The sequence below is a fragment of the Delphinus delphis genome, chromosome 1 (genome assembly GCF_949987515.2).
Source record: "Delphinus delphis chromosome 1, mDelDel1.2, whole genome shotgun sequence".
Classification (NCBI taxonomy): domain Eukaryota; kingdom Metazoa; phylum Chordata; class Mammalia; order Artiodactyla; family Delphinidae; genus Delphinus; species Delphinus delphis.
In genome coordinates, this window is record NC_082683.1 from 38,601,131 (window position 1) to 38,625,588 (window position 24,458).

Genomic DNA, 24,458 nt, shown 5'->3' on the forward strand with positions numbered 1-24,458 from the left:
TGATAAAACTTCTCAACTAAAATATTAGCCCCAGGGCCTTTCCTAATGGTCCAGTGGTTAAGAATCCACCTTCTGATGCAGGGGATGCAGGTTCGATCTCTGGGTTGGGGAACTAAGATCCCCCATGCCTCGGGGCAACTAAGCTCCAGTGCCCTCAACTAATGAGCACTCGGGCCACAACTAGAGAGAAGCCCATGCACTGCAGCGGAGGATCCCGCGTGCCGCAACTAAGACCCAGCACAGCCAAATAAATAAATAAAATTTTTTTTTTTTAAAAAAAGAAGTCAATTGCAGTAAAAAATATACATATATTAGCCCATTTACTGATCACCTACTATGTACCAGGCATCCTACTGGCCACTTTACATATACAATATTTCTCACTAAAACTGTTCCAGAAACACTTTATTGTCCACTTTATAGATAACAAACTGTAGCTTTTATAACTTGATACAGCAACTAAGTAGCAGAGCTGGAATTTGAATCTAAGTGTGGCTGATTTCAAAGCTTATACTAGTAGAAACTGAATGATGTAGTGCTTTATCCACCACATTCTTAGCTATTTGCTTTCAAATCTTTGTCTGATTTGAGCTCATAATATCTATAAGGATTTTTAATCTCCCTTTTTTGAAATGAGGACACAGTCTGAAATTAAGAAATTTGTTCAAGGTCACAAAGGTAGTAAGTGACCAACTGTCAAGTTATCTATACCTCTATATCTAATATATTTATTATTTACCAATTGGTGAGAGGCAGTATGATATAAGGGTTAAAAGCAAAGCCTGGAAATCAGCTGCTTAGGTCTGAAACCTGGCTTCAAAATTTGCTGGCTGTGTGACCTTGATCAAGTTATTTAATGTCTCCGTGCCTCAGTTTCCTCAGCTGTTAAAAAGAATAACATCAGTATCTCCTGGTAGAGTTATACTGAATATGAGTCAATTAATGTAAAATGCTTAGAAAAATTCCTGGCTTATTTTAAGTGCTCAATGTTAGCTATTTCTTTCTGCTCTAAGTAGTCCATTGTACCTTTAAAGCCCAACCTACACTACTTCAGGTTTACTTCCTTGCAGTACAGAGTAGAAATCATTTCAGGTTTAAATATTGGCTATACCATTTACCAACTATATAACTTTGGGTTAGTTCATCTCTCTATGCTAGTTTCCTCATTTAAAAAAAAAAAGAGGGGGATAATAATAGTACCTACTCCTCATGGGTTTGTTGTGAGGATTAAATAAAAATAATGTATGCAAAGTGCTTAGCACAAGAGCAAGATTTCAATAAATGCCATTATTAGTCTTTTTTCTTAATCTAAGGTATACAGGTAGACTTCAGAGGCAAGAGAGACACAAATGCCCTGAAATTGGGTGCAAAATGTTGCATGTATGTATAAAAGTATTTTTCCTTATAGGGAATGAGATTCATGGCTATCAGATATTCAAAGGGGTCTGTAACCAAAAATAATTCAAAACTGCTGCCCTAAAGCCCACAGATTACTGAAAACCAGAGTTCAATAAATGAATTAAAATACTAGAGTTGAATATACCAGGAATAATCAGTTTAAATCACACGAGTATATTAACTTCTCTAGAATGTAAGGAATGGATTTGACCCAATAATAAAATTAAAGAGAAGAACAGAGGTTGACAAATTTTCAAAGAATAAGAGGTAGCAACAGGACAGAACAGAAGGGCCAAAATTAAGTAAAAGGAATATGATAGCCTCTTTGGGTCATGCTTCCCATTGTCTTCATCAAGAACATCTGGCACAAAGAAAAATAATACAGAAAATAAAGGTAACTCATGGATGCAATTCTAGTTTAGAAGAAAAAAATTCACACGTCAGCATTAATTGTTCTTCTCTGGGGGAGAAAAGAACAATAAATGATCCAAAGAGCCAAATAACACAAGCCAATTTGCCTGGTCCTCACAGTAATGACAAACTGAGAAAATCAGGAGACAGCTGGCAAGCTCCTCCTTCCTATACCACTTGAGTGGGCAAAGGCTTAGGGACATGTAGGAAACTTGATACATCCAATGTGAAATTTTTCCCATCAAGGAATTAGGGTTTAGAAGAAGGAACTCAACCACTTTCCCATTTGTCTAGGATGTAAATAAATATGTATGTGATCTTTAGCCTCAAAAGTTCAGGTACTATTTCATGAATAAAAAGACCCTCTGTGAAACTAAAATAAGGGAAGGAGGAAATAAGACTAATATTTACTGAGTGCCTACTATGTCCCAGATCCTTTAGTTTAGTAATCTTATTTAACCCTTCACAATTATCTTCTGTTAGAGATTACTGTCCCCAATTTACAGATGAGGAAACTGAGGCTTAGAGAAGTTAAATAACTTGAACACGGTCATCCACCTAATAAGAGGTAGAGCTGGGATGTGGACCCAGATTTTCCTGGTTCTAAAGATTATTTTTTCCCTTCTATTCCAACCCAAGTTATATGAGCAGCTGTGAAAGAAAACATTTTGTAAAAATATTTCTATACCTGGTATTCATCTGGGTCCCTGTGAGAGGATACGTAGGCTCCATGATAGTTGGTGAATGATTTACTCAATTTCACATGCTCAGGATCCTAAAGAAGTAAAAAGAATATTACTAATGAGTGACAAAAACGAAAAACAAAAGGAAACACGATTTAACCACATATTAAGAAAATAACAGACAAAGTTAGGTTACTTAAGTGAAGTGTCTTCAACCATAATTAATAAGATAAAGTGCCTGTGGATTCTGATCATTTTCATACTTTACAGTATTCAGTATAATTAATGTTAATATTTATTCTAGGCAGCAAAACCCACCAATATATCTATTCATTAAAGAAAGTACAGATTCTGCCCCAAGATCCTTGTATGAATTTAGTGAGCTGGGTAGGGCAGTCGTAGTTTGGGCATGAGATTTTGACCAAAAGCCTCATAATATTCAGAAAACCACAAAGAAGCAAATAGGAACAATTTGGGCCAGATGTTTATTAGGTCTATAATAAAGTCAATGAATCTTCAATCTTGTGGAGATGGGAGGCAAATGCTGCATATCCACAAACTAACTTGTATCAGTGCCAAGTCAGTGGTGTTTCTTTGGCTCCACATACCTTCTCTGGGTAATCTCATCCACTCTCAATTGTTTCCACACCTATCTGTATATACCAAACTTTCGGCTTCTGCCTCTCTTTTGAGTTTCAAGCCCATATTTCTAATTGCCCACTGGATATCTAAATCTAGATATTATCTAAGCAAAATACAAACCTCAAAGTCCTTTCTTTACAGTTCATTATTTGCTATGTCTTTTTATTAAATCTTAGAGTTAATCTTTAGGCCCTGTACATTCTACTTCAATTCTAGCAAAAATGAATTGTTTAAAGCAAGATAAGGAAGGAGAGAGTTATTCATGCTGGTGCAGAAGTCATTTAGAAGAATTTTTTAGTTAAAGTCAGAAGTTGGAAATATTTACAAGAACAAAATCCTATTGAAAGTGCCCTTGTAAGGTTGATAAAAAGTCCCTCTTAGAGGCATCTGGACGTCACACAGCTTCCAGGCAATGCATGTTTTAAACTCTAAAGTCCTTCTATGCTACTTGGTTGTCATGGATAACAATATTCAGATCGATAGTCGTAACTCTAGGAAGTAATAAAGTGCCGTTTTTCTTCATTAAACAAAAGAGTCTTAAAACTCCATATTTGTCTGCTCTTCCTTTATGCATTAGGGTAAAAAGATAATGTTGACCTACTTCTCATTATTAAAAAAACACACGAGACAGTTTATTCTGACAGTAACACACAAGCAATTAAAGCTAGTGAAACATAACACATATACCTAGCAAAACATATTCTCCCTGGATAACAGAAAGCATCAAGTCATCCTTACCTCTTCCTTCCTCCCTCTTCCCCGATGTAAATTCTGTCTTTCCATCTCTGCTACCTGAGTTCCTGACTTCATCAGCTCTCACCAGATTTACTGAAATGTCCCCACAGTGCTGCTAGAAGGGTTATTTCTATATAAATCTGATCAAGTTATTCTGCTTGAAGAGTTGATGGCTCTTCTTTATGTACAGAATAAAGGACCTTCAAAATCTGGCCCCATCCTATTATTCCAAACTTAACCCCTATTCACTCCTCCAACAACACAATCAAAGTGAACTACTTGCAGTTCCCGAGTATCTCTGCATGCAGGCTGTCCCCTTTACTTGGAAAGCTCTGGTAAACCCCCAGCATCCTTCACAATCCAATCCGAATGTCAACTCCTCTGTGAAACCATTTCCTAGGCACCATGGTGGTGTTACTACCGCCTGTGTTCACATACACAGCATTTTCACGCTTTGTTGTTTATACATTACTTCCAGTAGACCACGAACTTCAAACGTTAACTGATTCCCTACTATGTAGCTGTCCGAGCACACAGGGCTTTAGTCAAGAAATTTTCACAGTAAAAACTTTAAACGGCACGTTATCGATTCCAAACCACGTTCACACACCTATGTACAAACGATTCCCAAGGAATTCATGGTCCGCTTAATTTGTTTCTCCTACTAGCTTCCCTTCATTTCATTAGTCCAGGCTCCTGGAGGCCTGAACCCACCACTGGGCCCTGAGTGTTGCCCACCCTCCTTCCTCTCGTCCTGCTGCCGCTCCTCAGGGGAACCGAAGCACATATCCCCACTCACCTCAACCTCCGCCGAGTCGAGGTTTGTTTGTTGGGCCGGAACAGAGGTCGGCCCCAAGGAGCGCCTCCGCCGACGCCGCCCCGCCTCTGGGACGTTGAGGTCGCGGGAACCAGGGCGGCAAACAGAAACTCGCGAAACCGAAGTCCGCGCCGCGCCTGTTGACTGGTCAGAAGCCCAACCCGTCAGGGAGCAAGGGCGGTGCCGAAGGCGTCACTCACGGTCGCCGCGACACCCTGGCGCTCCAGCCAATCAGCGCCCCGCACTGGTCCCATACCGACCAATCCCAAGCTTCCGTGGAGAAAGGAGGGCGCCACCCGCCATCCAGGATTAGATTCCGGAGGATTTAAACACTTCAATTTCGTCAACGGTTAAGTTCCGGGGTGGGGCGGGATTTGCGCACGCGCAGTGAAAAGCCCAGCCTGGCGGATGAGAGGATGGCAGAGGAAACCGGAAGTGCTCGTTGCCCTGGTCCTCGCTCGGCGACTAGAAGCGTACCAAATCCCTTGATTGGACAAAAAGAGAGGGGAAGTTAGATTTCTTCCAGTTTCTTTCCTAAGAATCGTCCTTTCCTCTCAATAACATAAAAAAATTTTAGTTCCTTCCTGTTTGAGCAGAAAAGAACGTGACAAATTTATAAGTCATTTATACTTATCTCCACAACGAAAACTGGTATTATGTATGATGTATGGTATTGGTATTATATATAGTATTGGTATTATATATAGCATATGGTATTAGTATTAGTGTGATGATTTATAGTTATCTCCACAAGTATCGTTGGTAATTGAGCCTTCTCCATTATCGTATTTGACTGTCCTAACAGTCAACGTAGGTATTACTATCCCTATTCAACAAGGGATCACACAGCTAGTTATTGCAGAGTCCAGATTCGAAATGTCAAATGTCACGTTTCTCTAGAGTTTTGTTAGTTTCTTGAGCAATGTGGGAGTGTGTTGAAGTCTGCGCTGCATTTGTAGCCTGTCTTGTTCTGAATATGCATCCACCCTTTTGACAGAGTGAAAACACCATCCTGAAAAATGTATCAAACGAGCCAAGAAATACATGCTCCATAGAGCGTCATTCTCTGCTTTCCTGGAAAAATTCCTAGAATCTAGGGCACACATTTTAAGAGAAATGCTGGTGAGTTCTTCAGCTCTGGTGTGAGAACAGGAAGAGGCTTAGCCAGTGATGCACGTCTGACAAAGTTGGCTGACCCAGTGGGGAACTCTGGAGCAAATATTGCCCATTGGAGGAGTCCCACATTAGGCAGAAATGACTAGAACCCTTGCTGTGCTCAGTCATTGCCTGGAGCTTCCCAAAAAGAGCAAGCACAAAATTAAGGCAGATCCAGAAGACCATAACAAGAGGCCGTCAGCTAAGTGTACTCTGCGCAGCTAATTGTCAAATTCTTTCTAGAGAGAGATACAGGTGGCACACTTAGATGGCTGCCATGCTTTACATTAAGTGCAAAGGCCCTGGGGTGAGAGTTTCCTGGCATCTTCAACGAAGAGCAGGAGGCCAGTATGTGCTGAGCAAAGTGGGTTAGAAGAATATCAGCAGCTGAAGAGGGAGGAGGTGTTGGTAGATCAAATAAGGCATTATAAGGACTTACCTGCACTCTTCAGTTAGACTGGAAGCCAATGGAAGATTTTAAATAGGAGAATGACAAGATCTGATTTTAGGTTTTAAAAGCATTACTATGGTTGCCACATAGAGAATAAACTGTAGGGAGCAAAGGCAGAAGCAAGGAGACCAGTTAGAAGGTTGCTGCAATAATGTAAGGGAGAGATTGATGGCTTGAACCGCAATGGAGGTGGTGAGAGGTTGCTGGATTCTGTGTATATTTTGAAGGTAAACTCAACAGAATTTGATTACAGAGTGAATTTAGGATGTAAAAGAAAAAAACTTTGTGTGGGCCCCTCATGATTTATGTTTTCTTTTAAGAACTACTTTAGGGCTTCCCTGGTGGTGCAGTGGTTGAGAGTCCGCCTGCCAATGCAGGGGACACGGGTTCGAGCCCTGGTCTGGGAAGATCCCACATGCCACGGAGCAACTAGGCCCGTGAGCCACAACTACTGAGCCTGCACGTCTGGAGCCTGTGCTCCGCAACAAGAGAGGCCACGATAGTGAGAGGCCCGTGCACCGCGATGAAGAGTGGCCTCCGCTTGCCACAACTAGAGAAAGCCCTGGCACAGAAACGAAGACCCAACACAGCCAAAAATAAATAAATAAATTAATTAATTAATTTTTTTAAAAAAAAGAACTACTTTAAAATATCTGAAACAGAAATGTAAGATGAAATGAATTAGACAAAAAGGAAGGGGCAAGCATAACACACAACTCTCTACTCCTTAGGTGTAGGCTGGGCATATTGACAGCTTTCCAAGGTGTACAGAATGTAAAGGAGTGGGGAAAAGAGTTACAGTGGAGAAACCTGACCATCAGTATTTCAGCCAGGTGATCAAGGCCAATAGTATGTATACTTGATATGCTGTGATGAAAATGGCACTTTACCTCTGTGGTCTTCCTTCCAATAATCTATAAATCCAGACTTATCCTGAGAAAAACATCAGACAAATTCCAACAGTGGGGAAACCTATTAAGTATCTGAACTGTACTTCTCAAAACTGTAAAGGTTATCAAAACAAGGAGAGTCTGAGAAACTAGCTAAGAGGAGCCTAAAGAGATAACTAAATGTAATGGGCTATCATGGAACAGAAAAATAAGACTGGGTTAAAAACTAAGAAAATGTAAATAAACTATGGATCTTAATAATAGTGACCAATATTGGACAGTTAATTGTAACAATGTACCATACTAAATATAAGATGTTAATAATAGGGGAAACTGGGTGGCGGTGGGGGGGTGGTATGAGGAGACTCTACTATATTCTCAATTTTCCTGTTAGTGTAAAACTGTTCTTAAAAATAAACTCTGTTTAAAAAAAAAGAAAGGAGGGGGCAAAAGGAGAGTTGAAGTATATGCTAATTTTTTGAACAACAGCAATAAAATAAGATAAATGCCTTCTTTTTTGCTTAATAATAACTCAAAAAGACTTCAATTAAACATTTTATTACCACTGGACTTCTAAGCAGGATATACGTTAAATGCTATGGATAGAGTAGATATTTTTTGAATTGAATGAAAAGTAATTACTGACTTCATTTTTGGATTGGAATGACTCAGCCTCATATTTAGGACAACGTGGAGGAGTCCAAAGGGCTTATTCCTTAGGTATTGAAAATTTTTTTTTGAAATATGGTATGATGTAACAAGCACTGGCTTTGGGCATCTGGCCCCAATTCTGCCATTTAAACTCTCTAAGATTGATTTTCCTCATTTGTATATTGTATATTATCATAAAAGAGTTAATTCATAATAAGTGTGAAAGTTAATTAAAAGGCTGCCCATATATTATTAGTCCAGGTATACTGACAACTGCCAGTGTTAATAAATGAGCAACACATTGCTGTACGTACATAGAGATTAAGGGAATTGATTTGTTAAATTAGAGAATAAGCTTAGTGAAATAAAATCTACAAATTTTCTACCAAGGATCTACTACACATTAAGCTTTGTGCTAGATGGCATGGGGAATTGGAAGGACATGACAAGCAAAGAACAAGGAAGGCACAATTTTATGGGGGGGTAATAAGAGGTAATTATCCAAAGCAAATATGAATTATTGTTAGATTACAGGCCAGTTTAAATAGACTGAATATATACTGTGCTATTCTTTGATCCTTGCTTATATATATTTATGTTATTTCAGGACACCATGGAATTGCTATGGCTATTGGCCCCTACAGAGAAAAGCTACCGGTATTATTTTTCAAATTTCTAAGCACTTTAATTTGCTTCACAGAGAACCATTTCCAGTATGTCATACTTTGTTTTTGTTTTTGTTTTGCGGTACGCGGGCCTCTCAGTATGTCATACTTTTAAAAAAATGTATGAATTTGTCGCATAAACAATGCTACAAAGAAAAAAATGTAAAGAGAAAAATTAATCCAAAATTCTACATTCTAACATATCAATTGTTTTCATTTTTCCTTATTCCCTTTCAGTCCCTGACCACGTGACATGCTCTTTATGATAAGACCTGGTAAATGTTCAGTGTTATAAACCCTGATGTACCTGCTAATAGGCTAGTCGTGGGAATTAAAGAGCTATTGTTTTCACCAGGAACAGGGAAGTTGGAATCAGTTACCGGTTCTGCCCTTATTTACTAAATTTCTCCAAACACCCAACTTTCCCTTTCTGTATTTACACTTCTGAGCTAAGCTGGACTGCTGCTTTTTCAAAACAACTACAGCTTTGCTTTTAAGCAACATCATATTTTTAAGGGGGACTGTTAATCTGTTAATTTATGCACAATTCCTTGAGACTCAAACCTCTTGGGAGAGGTAATAATAATTTATTGTGTCAAGTCATGTGACTTATTTTACTTATTTTTTAGAGCTTGGATTGTTTGGAATAAAGACTAGAATGAGCAAATAACACACATCGGTAAATTCTCTGTAAGTATTGGCCACACTGATTTTTTTTACCATCATCCTGATTTTGCAGACAAAGACACTGTAGGCATAACCAAACTACCTAGGCTTGCAAAGTTAACAGGCAAAAACACTGTAAGACCTGCCAAAGACAATCTCCCTTCACTGGTCAGGCTGCCATTCTGCAGTATGGACTGAGCTTAGCCGACAGTCACTCCCAGGAGGGTAGGCATATTGTCTGTTGCCAGATTTGGCACATCAGCTTTTAAAAGACCATGTTTCTTTTAACCAATGCTCTCAGAATCTTTGATAAAAGCTCCTTTGATAAAGCATTACAGCAATAACCGTGCAAATCTGAATAACGTGAATCTTCATTTTAGAACCTCCATTAAGCATCAGGCTGTGTAATGGGCTAAGCATCCTTCCAGGAAATAGATCACAATATAACAGATGGCTGTGAAGTCCTGAATGCAAAGCATATGGCCTGCCACCCACCCACCTGTGCCACCCACATGCCCTATCTTTGCTCCATCACCCAGACTGATCCTAGAAACCAGTTCCTAGGTACACTCAAGAAAGGTATTTCTGGAATTACAAGGAAGTAGTTGCCAAAGACCATTGTAGATAGAACTTGAGTGGCAGCAACCAAGTTATATATTCTGAATCTTCCAAGAACCTTGGAGTTCCCTTAAGAGAGCAAATCACGTTGTAACAGTAGACATTGTTATGTTGTACAAAGAGTAATCAGACATAGTCTCTTCCTTCAAGGAGCTCTAAATCTAGTAGGGAGATACACAATACGCCACAGTGTTAGGCCAGAAGTAAACAAGGAACAGAGTAAGTGTGGTGGTGGTGGTAGTGGGTGTAGAAACAAAAGAGGGGCACCTAACCCAGTCTTGGGAATTTAGAGAGAGCTTCCCGGAAGAAGTAAAATCTGAGCTGAATCCTGAAAAATGAACAGCACATACCAGCAAACAGGTGTGGTCAAGAGTGGGAAAATGAAAGTATGGGAACAGATATCTAAAGGACAATTATGATAAACAGGACATAAATGGTGACAAGGCCCTACTTCTCAAGACCCTCAAGAGTTCACTAGGAACATAGCTATACTCTGGGAACAGTATGCATACACTGAATATATGCCCCGAAGACCTAACGTACTTGATAAATAAACTCATATGGGTAGGAGTGGGTTTTGAGGATAGCTCTTGTAATACATCTTTCTGAGATCAGTCTTCTCATCTGTAACAGAACTTACTTTGAAGGGATTTTGTGAGTGTGGAACTTCTTATCTCATAAAGGGTCAGTAATGTATAGAAAGAACGCATATTTTGAAGCTATACACGCTAAGTTTGAGTTTGACTTTGCTATCTACTGCCTCTGTGGCCTTGAACAAAGTACTTCCACTTCCTGGTTCTCTTTTTCAATCTGCAAAATGACAGTACTAACTTCATAGCATTACGAGCATTTTATAAGGCAAGGCTTGATGTTTAGCCAACAGACAACTGGTGAGATTGTGTTGGTGGTTAAAAGTGAATTATTTCCATATGAGTTAGATATAGCTTCTCTCCTGAGAACTTTGAATGCCCTCTTCCCCTCTCCTGGGACACCTAGGACCTCCTTAAGACCCCACAATTAGAGGACTGATGCCTGGCACAGCAAATCCCCGCCCCAGAAATCTCTATAAATATTCTGATTGTACTGATTATTTAAAAGTTTGAATATCATCCAAAAACTAAGGAATATAAGTGAAATCCTTGGCACATAGTGGATATTCAATAGATATCAATCAAATTTATGTAATCTATGGATTCAATCTATGGATTTAGGTAGGAAATGGCCCTCTACCATTTACAGGTGACAGCCATTTACTCAATATATTCTTATTGAGACATTTTCTTATTGAGGGTCTGATTGTTTGCATCTAGGTGGAACTCATTGCTTCTCTGCCACCTCCAAGGAGTAGAAGCACTGATATAAGGCTAAGGCAAAATGAATTCTTTGGGGACAAATGAGGACCAAGGCACTAAGAGTTAGACCTTTCACTCTAGACAAGCAGAGGGGTTAAATGTTCGAGCATCAGAGTAGCACCGTGTCGTTTACGGATCCTAGCCTCCTTGGCTTGGCTCCATGGGACTGCCTGGTGTGGTAAACAAGTGTCTTGGAAAGACACTCCCATGTGTCTCCTCTCTCTACCCACAGCACTACTCAAACCGAACACTTCTGGTCACCAAATGTGTGTGACGTTTGGGCTGGGGGTGGTGTTCCCACGCCAAGCATTTCTTGTTGTTGTAATCCACTAAGGTTTGCTGTGTAAGAACAGATAACCAGAATAGGCCCAAAGAGCCAACAAATAATAAACTGTCCTTTTGGCCTAGTCTTGTTCTTCCTGGAAATAACTTCCTGGAAAACCCTTGGTGGATGTGGATATCTAGGTTTCACTTTTTTTTATATCTTTCTTCTTTAGTATTTTCCTCAGTTGCCTAGCATGGTTGGCAGGAGATGGGCAAGGTGGAGGATACTAAGAACTTAGCCTACTGTAGTCAAGTTCTCCAGGGAGTCAAAGAGAGAAAAGTCACTACATATTGCTCTAAGTATACAATGAAGTTTTGAACCCAGACTCATATGTGGAATCATTAGTACTGGTGGATTCTATCATGGGAGCCAGAAAGACTATCTTTTTGTTTCTCTCCTAACGCATGTGAAAAGGGCACAAGGCTTTCACTAAAAGCCAAAGAATAGCTTCCTAGGCCCTTTTCCACAGACCCCCATCCCCTTAACATCTTTCAAATCTGGCAATTATGCCATAAGATACAGAAAAGTCACTTAAGAGAACATGCACAATGGAAAAGAGGCACATTTGCTTCAATATGGCCTTTTTTTTGTACTCCTACTACCTCTTTATAACATGACCAGTCATTCTTACTTTCAGCTGACATGTCCTAGGTCCTCCTCCCTGGTAGGTGGAGGATTTGGAGCGTTCCTCTAAGCTTGGATTGGACTTCTAACACCAGGCATTCTGCTAGGCCAGGGGGCAGCAACTATAGCCTGTGGGCACCTGTTTTGGTATAGACTTACAAACTAACAATGTTTTTTGCATTTTTAAATGGGGGCTACCATATTAGACAGCAGGGCCCCTATCTCCCATCCTAAATGAACTTTGCCTTGACCCTTATTCTCAGTATTGTTTTCATTTACTCATCTCCTATCCACTCCTTTTTCAATCGGGATTCAAATTAGATACAGTGTATGATTTGCTTTGGGCAGAACTGTAGAGTTCATAAGTTTCCCTGCTGCCAAATCCAATTTATCTGTACTCATTTGTTTTTAAGTGTTCACTACTACACCACCACAGTCCCACCCCAAACACTCTCTTTGCTGGAACACCACATTCTCCTGGTTTTCCTCTTAACCTTTCTGGCTCTGCCTTCTCAGGTTCCTCCTTCTCTCTCCAACTTTTAAAGGTCTGTTCACTAAGACTCATTCCTTGGACTCCTTTTGTTCTCAAGGTTTTTCCCTAATGCAAGGGGCAGGGAAATGGAGTTATAGTTAAAAGGGCTTCCCGTTGCAATTAGAATATAATCCAAACTGCTTTCCTTAACCAAAGGGCCTGACTGATCTGCCGTCGGCCAAACTCTCCCACCTTTCATTCCCTCCTTCGTTTCACACAACTCTGATCTCACTGGCCTTTCAATTGCTCTAACAGTTGAAAGTTTTAGGCTTTTTGCACTCGCCTTTTCTCTTTTTGTGGGACACTCTATCCCAGTCTTTGCCTAGTTTTGCTCTTTGCTATCCTTATGCCTTGGCTTCTATGTCACCTCTTCAGAGGTCTGACTACCTTACCCAAATTACATTCATCTCTTGTTATTCCTCCTTTTGGTTCCTTCAAAGCCGATATTGCTGTTTGCATTTATTTATTCGTGTGTTGACTTGTTCAGGTCGGCTGCCTGGCCCCTGGAATTTAAACTTGCGAGCAGCGACAATGGGCTTTGCTCTCCCGTGGGTCACATCCCTTACGCCAGCACAGGCCCGACACCAGGAGGCTCAGGATAAAAGACCCGCGGACCGAAAGAATCAATGAGCCAGCAGAGGGGCGGGGAGGACGCGAGCGCGGCCCCGCGTGGGGGACGTAGGGGCGCGGCTAACGAGAGAGCAGCGGAAGCCCGCCCCTTCCGGCCGCGGCGCGGACGCCTCGGCAGCCACGGCGGCTGGACCGCGGCTGGCGCAGGCTCGGCCCGCCCCCTTTTCCGTGCCCCGCTCCCGCTCCAACGCCTGCCCGGCCGCTGTCAGCTGCATCAGCGTCCTACCGACCACGGTGCATGCTTCGCCGCTGCGGCCGCCGGCTGCTGTACGTCCTAGGCCTTAGCTTCCCGCTGCTGACCGGCCGGCCGCTTTTCCTCTGCCCGCACCGCCTCATGAGGCCGCAGGTCGTGTTCGTCCTCGGCGGTCCCGGCGCCGGCAAGGGGACCCAGTGCGCCCGCATCGTCGAGGTGAGGCCCGGGCAGCCGGCGGCTCCCTGTGCTTGACCGGACGCCGGGCCGGCCAGTCCCGCAGCGCGCGTCTGTCCGCGCCTCCCCCACGCGCCCCACCCCCCACCGCCCCGGAGCCGCGGACTACGGGTCCCGATGACCGGCGCACCGTCGGCGTGGCGGTGCTTCGGGGGTCCGCCGGCGCGCGGCATGTCGGAACTGGTAGTCCACGTCCGCCCGCCTCGGGGGTACCCAGAAAGGAGGGGGACCGTTTGGGATTGCTTTGTTCCTGCGCCCCTCTTTCCTTACATTTTGGGGACCAAGTTCGTCTCGAGAGTGGGCTGGGAGAGGTATCCCGGGAGGGTCCGCTTCCGGGGCCCCCAGCGCGCAGAGGTCACTGTGTCGCTGGTTGTGGGGCGGCCGGAGGCGGCAGCAGCGTCGATTTGGGTTAGAGGCTGGGTGAGCTCACCGCTGCCTGAAGGGGAGACCGGTTTTTCCACCACGCCCATTCCTGCAGGCCCTCTAAACTCTGAACCGTCTACTAATTAGTCTTTATCCTAGAAAGGAGACCCGGGCGACAGGGCGTTACCTTAGGTGTTCTGAACCCGTCCAAGTCAGTACCAGCCCTGAGGCTCAGCCCGGGTTGGTGTGGTTGGAAAAAGCCGTGGAGTATGAGATCAAACTTCAACCTCTGGCCCGGCTGCCAACTTACCCTGAGTCGATGGCCAAGTCACTTCCTCTCTCCGAGTCTCGGTTGCCCCCACTAGAACAGTAGAGGCTGTGCACACAGATTTAAACTCAGTATGAAATGCCTCCCAAGTCTAAAATGGTGTTACTTTTTTTTTCCCCCAAAGCGTGGTAAGGTTAATGCTTCAATTCCGTTAACAATTTTCGAACAGATACGTGGTTAGCTGCAGTGTGGGTGAAAGGCTTATTGGAGAATCTGGGGAATGTTTGCGAGAGAAGGAAAACAGAAGATATCTAGAAACAGAAGAGCAGACCAGTAGTGCTGTAAAACACCAAAGAATCCTTGTGAAACTCGGTGACCAGCAAAAGTTTTGACCCAGAACTTCGAAAATAGTTTCCTCCTCTTTTCCAGGTTATGGCTTTTATTAGCTTTGGGATTTTACTCCTCACCCACTCCTGTCCTATATTTTATTCTCTAAAGAGCATCCAGAAAAAGTTGGATGGTAAAATCTTCATTATGTGTTTTACAGCTGTATTTATAATTGTTGATCATTTGTAAGACTATAAGTGGAGCTAATTCAAGCAAAAGATACATAAATATTTTTCTCCTTATTTTTGTTCGTTCTTTTCACTTTTTAAAAGACATGACAATTGGATGGTTTAAGGTTTTTGTTGTATATATGAAACCTCTTACATGTAAATAGCATAGTAGGGGAAGGAGAAAAGACTTTATTTTTGTTTGTTTTTTATTTTTATTGAAGTATAGTTGATTTCCAATGTTGTATCAGTTTCAGGTGTACAGCAAAGTGAATAAGTTATACATATACATATATCCACTCTATTTTAGATTCTTTTCCCATATAGGCCATCACAGAGTATTGAGTAAAGTTCCTTGTACTATACAGTAGGTCCCTATTAGTTATCTGTTCTATACACAGTAGTGTGTAAATGTCAATCCCAATATCCCAATTTATCCCTCCCCCTCCCTTCCCCCCCCCCCCCCGCCCCGTAACCATAAGCTTGTTTTCTACATCTGTGACTCTGTTTCTGTTTTACAGATAAGTCCATTTGTACCATTTTATAGATTCCACATGTAAGAGATATATGATACTTGTCTTTCTCTGTCTGACTTTCTTTACTCATGATGACAATCTCTGGGTCCATCCATGTTGCCACAAGTGGCATTATTTCGTTCTTTGTTATGGCTGAGTAATATTCTGTTGTATGTATAAACCACATCTTCTTTATCCATTCTTCTGTCAAGGACATTTAGGTTGCTCCTATGTCCTGGCTATTGTAAATAGCACTGCAGTGAACATTGGGGTGCATGTATCTTTTTGAATCATGGTTATCTCTAGATACATGCCCGGGAGTGGGATTGCTAGCTCACATGGTAGCTCTGTTTTTAGTTTTTTAAGGAACCTTCATACTGATCTCCATAGTTGCTATACCAATTTACATTCCCACCAACAGTGTGGGAGGGTTCCCTTTTCTCCATACCTTCTCCAGCCTTTATCGTTTGTGGATTTTTTTTTTGTGGTACGCGGGCCTCTCACTGTTGTGGCCTCTCCCGTTGCAGAGCACAGGCTCTGGACGCGCAGGCTCAGCGGCCATGGCTCACGGGCCCAGCTGCTCCGCGGCATGTGGGATCTTCCCGGACCGGGGCACGAACCCGTGGCAGGCGGACTCTCAACCACTGCGCCACTAGGGAAGCCCTGTTTGTGGATTTTTTGATGATGGCCATTCTGATGTGTGTGAGGTGATACCTCACTGTAGTTTTATTTTGCATTTTTCTAATAATTAGCAATGATGTAATGATGCTTTTTAGCCATCTGTATGTCTTCTTCGGAAAAATGTCTATTTAGATCATCCGCCCATTTTTTGATTGGGTTGTTTGTTTTTTTAATATTGAGCTGCAGGAGCTGTTTGTATATTTTGGAGATGAATCTGTTGTCGGTCACTAATATTTTCTCCCATTCTGAGGGGGAAAAGACTTTACTAGAGTCAAACAGATATGGGTTCAAACCCTAACTGTTCCATTTACTATCTCTTTAGTCCCAGAGAAGTTGTTGTTTTACCTTGGGTTCCTCTGTAAGAAGGAAGAAATAACACCTGTCTGGTATGGTATTTATGAATATGAAATGAGGTAAAATATCTGGCATGCATGGATGCAAATAATTTTTTCCTCTGTTTTAGAGTTCCTGTTCTTAATTTATGAGGTTGGTTGTTTTTACTTTGAAGTGCACTGTAGTTTTACTTTTTAAAAATTGGTTTATGGGGCTTCCCTGGTGGTGCAGTGGTTGGGGGTCTGCCTGCCGATGCAGGGGACACGGGTTCGTGCCCCAGTCCGGGAGGATCCCACATGCCGCAGAGCGGCTGGGCCCGTGAGCCGTGGCTGCTGGGCCTGCGCGTCCGGAGCCTGTGCTCCGCAATGGGAGAGGCTGCAACAGTGAGAGGCCCGTGTACTGCAAAAAAAAAAAAAAAAAAAAAAAAAAAATTGGTTTATGACTGATGTTTTGGAATGTATTTAAATATTTTGTTTTTGAATCATAATGTGACTTTTAAGTGTTCACACCCAAACTGATAATACCCATATTACTCCAATGGGTTAAAAATAATCTCCACATTCTGTAATTAGTATTTATTCTTTACTCTGTTTGATAATGGTGGATAATATTTTAAACCTGTTAATTAAGAATTATAAGGTTTCCATGATGAGATATGTTCTATAATGTATTATCTTATTCTTTAAGATTTCAACACTTATATGAGCTTAAATTCAACTGTTTTCTTACAATTGCAAATAGCTTATAATTCAGCAGTTGCTGTCTTCTAGTGGATTAAACAATGGAATGTCTATCGTCAGTTAAGTCAGAGGATTTTTTGTTTTGTTTCTTTTGTGAGTCTCTTGCATTTTTACTCAGTGTTTTATTATACGGGCAAATGTAAGCTGAATCCCAAACGATTGTAATTTTTGGAGTTAATTTTTTTCTGTAGGGGAAAAGTTATATAAATCAAGGTTAAATTCCCCAACTATCATGCCATTACTAATTTAGCTAACAGGGTACCTGAAATGTGGCTGAAACAGAATTGTTTCTTTGGGAAGATTACATTAATTTCTAACTCAGGCCACCAGAAGTACATCTTTGGACCCTTGCTACAGAACCTGAGAATATCTGGCCCTCTAATATCCTGGGACATTGCAGTTATGGTTGAGGGTGTCACCACAGGGAAGCTGTTGCTTGTTTTTTTTTTTTTTTTCCTGCTGTGAATTCTACCTGTACTACTTGCTCTCCCAGACCTTGAGGAAGAAAAGGCAAATCTGATGCAGCATCTTCTGAAAGTGTTGTGAACTGGAAAGGAAAGGTTTGAGGGAGGCTTTGAGATTGAATTTTGCCCATTTAGTTGAACTGATCTTTTTCAGTTTTGTTTTATTTTCTAACTAATTTTTAAGTCTGTCTTCTCACACTCAAATTTGTTTTTGAAAATTAGCCATTTTCTAAAGCAGTGCAATCAGGAGTCAAGTGCTCAGAGTGGAGTTATTATTGTGGAATAACTTGTGACTAAAAAATCATGATGGAAGATACTGTGTCATTTTTGAATTTTTTTAATTAAGCTTTATTTGTATTGTTTTGGCCCAAGAAAAATTATAGTGCCATAACCTAAACTTGTCTGAAAATAACAACCACAGTTTTGCATGTGTTAGCTGGGATATTTAAACCTACTCTCTTTTAAAGATGGTGAACATTCTCCTTAAATGAACAATTATGCTAAAGTTTATATCCATGCCAAATTGCTTTCGGGAGCACCCCAGAAGCATTTTTATCATCTTGTGTTTTAACTTCCTCCAGGACCTGTATGGATAACTTAGACATTGTACCCTACCTGCTATGCTTAGAAAGTTTTGGGTGATACTGACTTTAAGTATGTAGAAAACAGAAATTTGATTTTATTTATCTTTTTGTCTCTAGTGTTGAACATTGTGCCTGACATATAGGTGCTTAATAAGTATTCTTTGAATGAATAGATAGCACACCAGTTTGTCCTAAAGATGTAAAAAAATTTAAAATTCGGTCTCCAGGGGGCGCCCAAGGAGCAGTTAGTACTCCCAATTTCAGGACCAGAAGCATTTGAATGAAACCTCTGTCTTACTCTGATTTCTCATGTAACACTTCAGTTTACTCTCAGTGAATAAATGGTATAGTTGTAAAAATCTGATGAGCATTCTAAAACTTTTAAGCTCCTGGTTACAAATCCCTAAAGCAGACTACCACTCATTAAAGAAACGAGATAGGAAGATCCACTGGACATTAAGCTTGCTTCAGAACAGGCCTTTCTCCTTTTGGTGGGATGGGCTGGAGTAAGAGATAGGTTTTTTGGGCTTTTTTGTTTTTTTTAAAGGAAAGTTTAAATTATCTGTAAAAGAGAGTCCACAGAATCCTCGACTCTCCTGAAGCACCACCCTTTCATTAAGGTAATGGTAATGTGGGATTTTTGTTGTTGTTGTTGTTAAGAATTTGGAGGAGGGGAGAATATGTTCAGGTTATTTACTATTCTTACTTTTGAAAACTTCATTTTTTTCTTTCCATTTTAAGTTACAGTAGTAATACATATTTGTTGGTGACCTCTAACCCTGAGTTGGTGACCTCTCACCAGTATTTACTGTCTGGTATTAACTCTTTCTCAATATTTTTACAAATAAAAGTGCATATAGTTACCTTTTTAACCTCCAAATGGGACTATTCTGTTTTTTTTTACTGAATGTATCATGGCCCTCTCAGGCCTCTACACATAGACTTAACTTATTTTTATTAGTAGCTGCAGAATAGTCCATAATATGGATGTTACCATAGCATAGTTGTACCATTCCCCCCATTGATGGACACTCAGGGTAGATTTCAGGAAATTATTCTGCTATTGCAAACAGTGCTTCAGTAAATTTCCTTGTAAATATAATATTGCATATGGATGCTTTTATTTTTGCAAGCAAAATTCCTAAAAGTGGGATTGCTAAGTCAGAAGATAAGTGCATTTTTAATTTTAATTGATAATTGTTTGATTACTTTTCAAAAACATTATACTTACATTTCTATCATCAGTTGTATGCTTTTTTTTTATTAGCACTGGATGATTATCAATCATTTTAATTTTTTCAAATCTGTTAATCTCCTCTTCAAAGTTTTTCTGAGTAAATTACTCATTTTTTCCAAGAAGTCCATTAAGGTGAACGGCATAATTAGACTTAAAAAAAAATTTCCCTTTACTTGTCATTTATTCAGAAAACATTCTTTGAGAGCTAGGCACTGTGATAGTTGCTAAGGTGAATAAGACACAGACCCTACTGTCAAAAGTTTACAGTGAGCTGTGAGATATAGAAGTTAAACAGTGACTGTGACAGGACAGAGTGATAAGTCCTATGACAGAAATATACACACAGACCATTTAGATAAGGGACATTTAAGTTACAGCTCAGTGGGTCAGGGAAGGCTTCCTCGGGGGCAGTGATATGTATGAGCTGAATTTAGAAGGACAGTAGGAAAGAAGCAGCCAGGAGATGTGGGGGAGTGGAGAACACTTAAAGCAGAGTTACCCTTGCATAGGGTAGTTGGAGGTTTCAATTCTGAGAAAAGGCTAAGGAGAGTAAATGGACGCAAGTGAGATTGACCCAGAAAACACTTCCTAAGTGCAAACTATTTGCTCTGTGTTGGGGGATACTGCCTTCTAGAGGTTCTCAATTTAGAGTAGAGATAAGACACATACTTAATAGAATTTCATGAGAAAAGATATGAAAGATTTTTGCAAATATTAAAGTTAAATTAAATTTTTAGACTAGGTCAGATTTCTCTATTATGTGATCTCAAAGCACTTCAAAACATCTGTCAGTTTGTTATTCTTTTGTCCTTTCAGTTTTTAATTCTGTTGTCCTTTATAACATTTATGTTTGTAGTTCACGTTTAATTTCATGGTTATTGGATTGTCTCCCTCATTACACCATAAGCTCCATAAGGATGAGAACCTTAGATTTCTAAATTTACTCTTATATCTTCAGTGTCTAGTACAATGTCTGGCATAAATTGATGCTGAATAAACATTTGGTAAGTAGATTTTGAAGCCAGTCATACCTGGATTTCTGCCATTTAGTGAGTTATTTAAATTTTTGGCTCTTTGGTTTTCTCCCCTGAAAATTTGGGATATTAATCTACTTTACAGGGTGATTATGAGGACTAGCCAAGAGAATCCATGTAATAAAATGTCTGGCACAGTGCCTACTTTGTGTTAGCCACTTCATATATGTTAGCATCTCTCTCCTTGCCTATTCTGTGCTTATCTATAAATAGTCAATGAAAGAAATATCTTGAGCAGCGTCAGTAGCTACACTTCGGCGGTCATTCTTAGTCAGTAGACTGAAGAAAAATTGATTTGCAAGGATATGAACAAATGTCAAAGTGTCATACCAGTGTATTGTCTACTAGGCAGTATGTAGAGTTCAGACTCCGGAGTTAGACTGTCTGGGTTTGAATCTTATCGTAACACCTACTATGTGTGAGATCTTAGCAAAGGTTTAGTTTCTCTATGCCTCAATTTCCTCATCTGTAAAATGGGAACAATAATATATAGTATCTAACTCAGAGGGGTGTTGTGAGGACTAAATGAGCTAATGTATGTAAAGTACTTAGAGCAGTGCCTGGCATGTGATAATTCCTATATAAATGTTAACTATTATTTTTATTATCATCATCATCATCGTACTTTTTCTGTGTTAGTTTTGCCTGCCCTTTTGACTTGCTTAAGAATTTTTTCCTTCCTGATTTATTCCTTTGTACTTTGGAAGCTGTACAATCTGTTTTTAGTGGTTACCCTAGAAATTTTAAGCACACATATTATTTAACTTAAGTCTAATATTAATATTTTTACTCTCCCCCAAACAATACAAATACCTTAGGACACAACTCTATTTTCTGTCCTATTCTTTTTTTTAGGATTTTAATTCTATATTGACATTTTTTTTAATCCCCGCAAATGACCTGTTAATGTTTTATAACAAATGTTTGTTTAGAATAACTTACATACATACCATTTTCTTTACTAACCATTTATTTTTGCACCTCAGATCTTCCTTCTGAGATCATTTTCTTTCTTGAAGTATATCCTTCAGAAGGTTCTTTAATCAGTATGGGCTTGTGGTTAGGAAATTTTGCTGTACTCTTTACATGGTAGGTTCTTTTTTCCTAGTTCAAGCACCTAGGGTATCATCCTTGAGAGGTCCTGACTTTATGTGGAGCTCATTGATCTGACCTCCAATCCTATTTAGGTCTCAGTCTTTGTCTCCTTGCCCCTCTCTGTGGCTGATTAAATCCTGGGCTCTAGCCACCTGTGATTTGGGGATGGGGAAAGTCCCCAGGGCAGCCATAGCTCCAGCACTCTCTCGCTCTTCTGGATTTGTGCTTTCTTGATTTATCTGAATTTGAGTTACTCCTTTAATTTTTGGCCAGCTCAGTCATACATTAAAAAATAATAATAAAATTATATATTAATAAATATACAAATATTAGAGATTATGTATATGTATCCAACTACATGAGTGTGCTGTGCTGGGAGGGGTTCCTCTCTTTTTTTTAGTAAGTTTTATTTATTTATTTATTTATGGCTCTGTTGGGTCTTCGGCACGAAGGCTTTCTCCAGTTGCGGCAAGCAGGAGCTGCTCTTCATTGTGTTATGTGGGCTTCTCATCTCGGTGGTTTCTCTTGTTGCGGAGCACGGGCTCTAGGCTCACAGGCTTCAGTAGTTGTGGCACACAGGCTCAGTAGTTGTGGCTCGCAGGCTCTAGAGTGCAGGCTCAGTAGTTGTGGCGCACGGGCTTAGTTGCTCCGTGGCATGTGGGATCTTACTGGACCAGGGCTCGAACCCGTGTCCCCTGCATTGGCAGGGGAATTCTTAACCACTGCACCACCAGGGAAGTCCTGGGAGGAGTTTCTCTGAATGAATGTATATTTTCCACCCCCATCAAAATTAGACACCTCTACCTAGGTCTGCCCTAGCTCAGAACACCTCTTCAATGTCAGTTCTTCCCCTTATCCTTACTCCCATTGAAATCTACTTGATTTACATCCTTTGGATTAAAGTTTTAGTGATGGTAATCGATTAAACACCTAGTTAAGATGCTAATAGGAGAGGACTGTAGTCACGTGAGACCTCCGAAAGTCACATAGGAGTACAGTATTTTAATGGTTGTTCTTCTGAATTGAAATTGAGAGCATTTCAGAGAAACCACTCTAGTAGTGGGACTTTCAGACTAGATAAGAGAGAAAAGGTGGAGACGGGATAACCATCTTACTCTTTGTGTCATGTTAGCTTGATCACACTGACTCTTGCTAACCTTAAAGCTAGTACTTTTAGCCCAGTTGGCATATGAGAATGTATTTATTCTAACATTTCAGTTAAATTAAGGACATTTTTATAGACTGAACATGTGATAAGAGCATTTAGAACTTAATAGAGAACAGGTGTGACTGAACATACTGTTAGCTGACAGTTTCCTGCTGCTGGTGAACAAAGCTAACCAAACAGCACTTTGGTAAAGGAAGAAGCCCCAGTTATTACGTACCATTCTTAGAAACTTTCACTTTGAGGAACTGGATCCCCAAAAAACCACATGTTCCATGCTTGGTTTCCATCAGTTATCTCCAGAAGACCGGTAAGTTGGTTCCATTTATCATTAGGGTATATTCTATACCAACAATCAATTGAATATGCTTAGTTTGGGGCTCTACAAAAGACTGCTTCTTTGCTCACTTTGTGTTTGGAATTTCCATGATGCATTAGTCATTGATGTTTGCCACTGAAAAGTTCTATGTGTTTAACGTATAAGACTTTAAGTATAATTAGGTAGATAATAACATGAATTTCTGTTCTCTTGGTGTCTACTGGGAGTAAAGAGACAGTCCAGAAGATGTTTTATTGATATTATGTAATTGGGAATTGACTTGATGGTTAATTTAGGTTTTTAAACTGGAAATTTTTATTTGCTACTTATTTAATGATTGTTGGGTGAGGCAAGTGGAAATGGAAATGGTGTCACAAGTGGAGAAAGGCAAGAACGAAGCAAACGAAGGATGGTCAGAATCTGGCTGAATGGTGGGTCAGATATGCCTGGCTCTGTGTGTGGATAAAGTTCCTGATCCTCTCTCCATGCTAGAATACAACAAAATGATAAAGTCCATGAACTTGGAGTCTCCTTTTCAATTTCCACCAGCAGATTCTGTCATGCGAAGGCCATAGTAGCTTGATGGCAAGACTCTGTATTTCCATGTCTGTCACCTAGGAATTACCTCAGAGGCCCACTGTGGAATAATCGTCACTGAGAGTCAGGAGACCTGAGTGCCAGTTTCCTGTCTGCTAACTAGCAAGTCAGCTTATCTCAGTTTCCCCTTTCATAAAATGAGAGGTATGGAAATAGGTGGTCTTGCCAGCCCTACAACAGTTCTGTATACTGAGACTTCATTGTTAGATAGTGTTGTAATCCTGTGTAGTCACATTCAAGAGGCATGTTAATCCAATCATTATGAATATGTGTATCTTCTTTGCCATTCTATGCTGTATGAATGGGAGCACCAAGGAATTGTATTTAGTAAATTCCCACTGTATTTCATGTTTACATAGAACTTCAGAGTGATAACAAAGAAAGTGTAAAGGCTGGAAAAGGAGTAGTTTTTTGAAGTAGAACAATTGTGTGTGAATTTTTTTTAATTAAAAATATTTAAGAAATGGGACATTGGAGCCAACTTTCTTACAATATAGCATAGTAGTAGAAACAGTGTAGACTTTGAAGTCAGTTGTTGGTTCACATCTCAGTCTAACACCTGTGACTGTGTTGCTTAACTTTTCTGATTCTGTTATCTTCATTTGTAAACTGATGATAATAATGACAATTTCACTAGATTGTTATAAAGATGAAACAGCATAATGCTTCTACAGTGTTCAGCACAGTACATGGCACTCAGTAAATTTGTAAAGGCTAGCATTATTTTAGAAAAGATCTACAGTGAAGAGATCAAAGAGTAATTTAGATTAAAGTAGTTTTGGGGAGCATTGTATTCCCATTGTTTACTACAGCATAAGGAAATGATTACCCACACTA

At 40.3% G+C, this 24,458-nt stretch overlaps 2 protein-coding genes across 3 annotated transcripts in view; one reads left to right on the plus strand and one right to left on the minus strand.

The window, feature by feature from the left end:
* The window catches only part of STIL (STIL centriolar assembly protein), a 31,263-nt gene extending 16,751 nt beyond the window's left edge, over positions 1 to 14,512 (minus strand). The window contains exons 1-3 of the mRNA XM_060021696.1: positions 14,223 to 14,512; positions 4,669 to 5,170; positions 2,498 to 2,584 (exon numbers count right to left, since the gene is read on the minus strand). Of these exons, the coding sequence (XP_059877679.1) occupies positions 2,498 to 2,541 (44 nt within the window). The 5' untranslated portion in view covers positions 2,542 to 2,584; positions 4,669 to 5,170; positions 14,223 to 14,512. The remainder of the gene's footprint in view (positions 1 to 2,497; positions 2,585 to 4,668; positions 5,171 to 14,222) is intronic.
* CMPK1 (cytidine/uridine monophosphate kinase 1) overlaps positions 13,336 to 24,458 on the plus strand; it is a 32,550-nt gene continuing 21,427 nt past the window's right edge. For both annotated transcript variants that reach the window (XM_060021711.1, XM_060021719.1), the window contains exon 1: positions 13,336 to 13,654. In XM_060021711.1, coding sequence (XP_059877694.1) covers positions 13,484 to 13,654 — 171 coding nt within the window. In that variant the 5' untranslated portion in view covers positions 13,336 to 13,483. The remainder of the gene's footprint in view (positions 13,655 to 24,458) is intronic.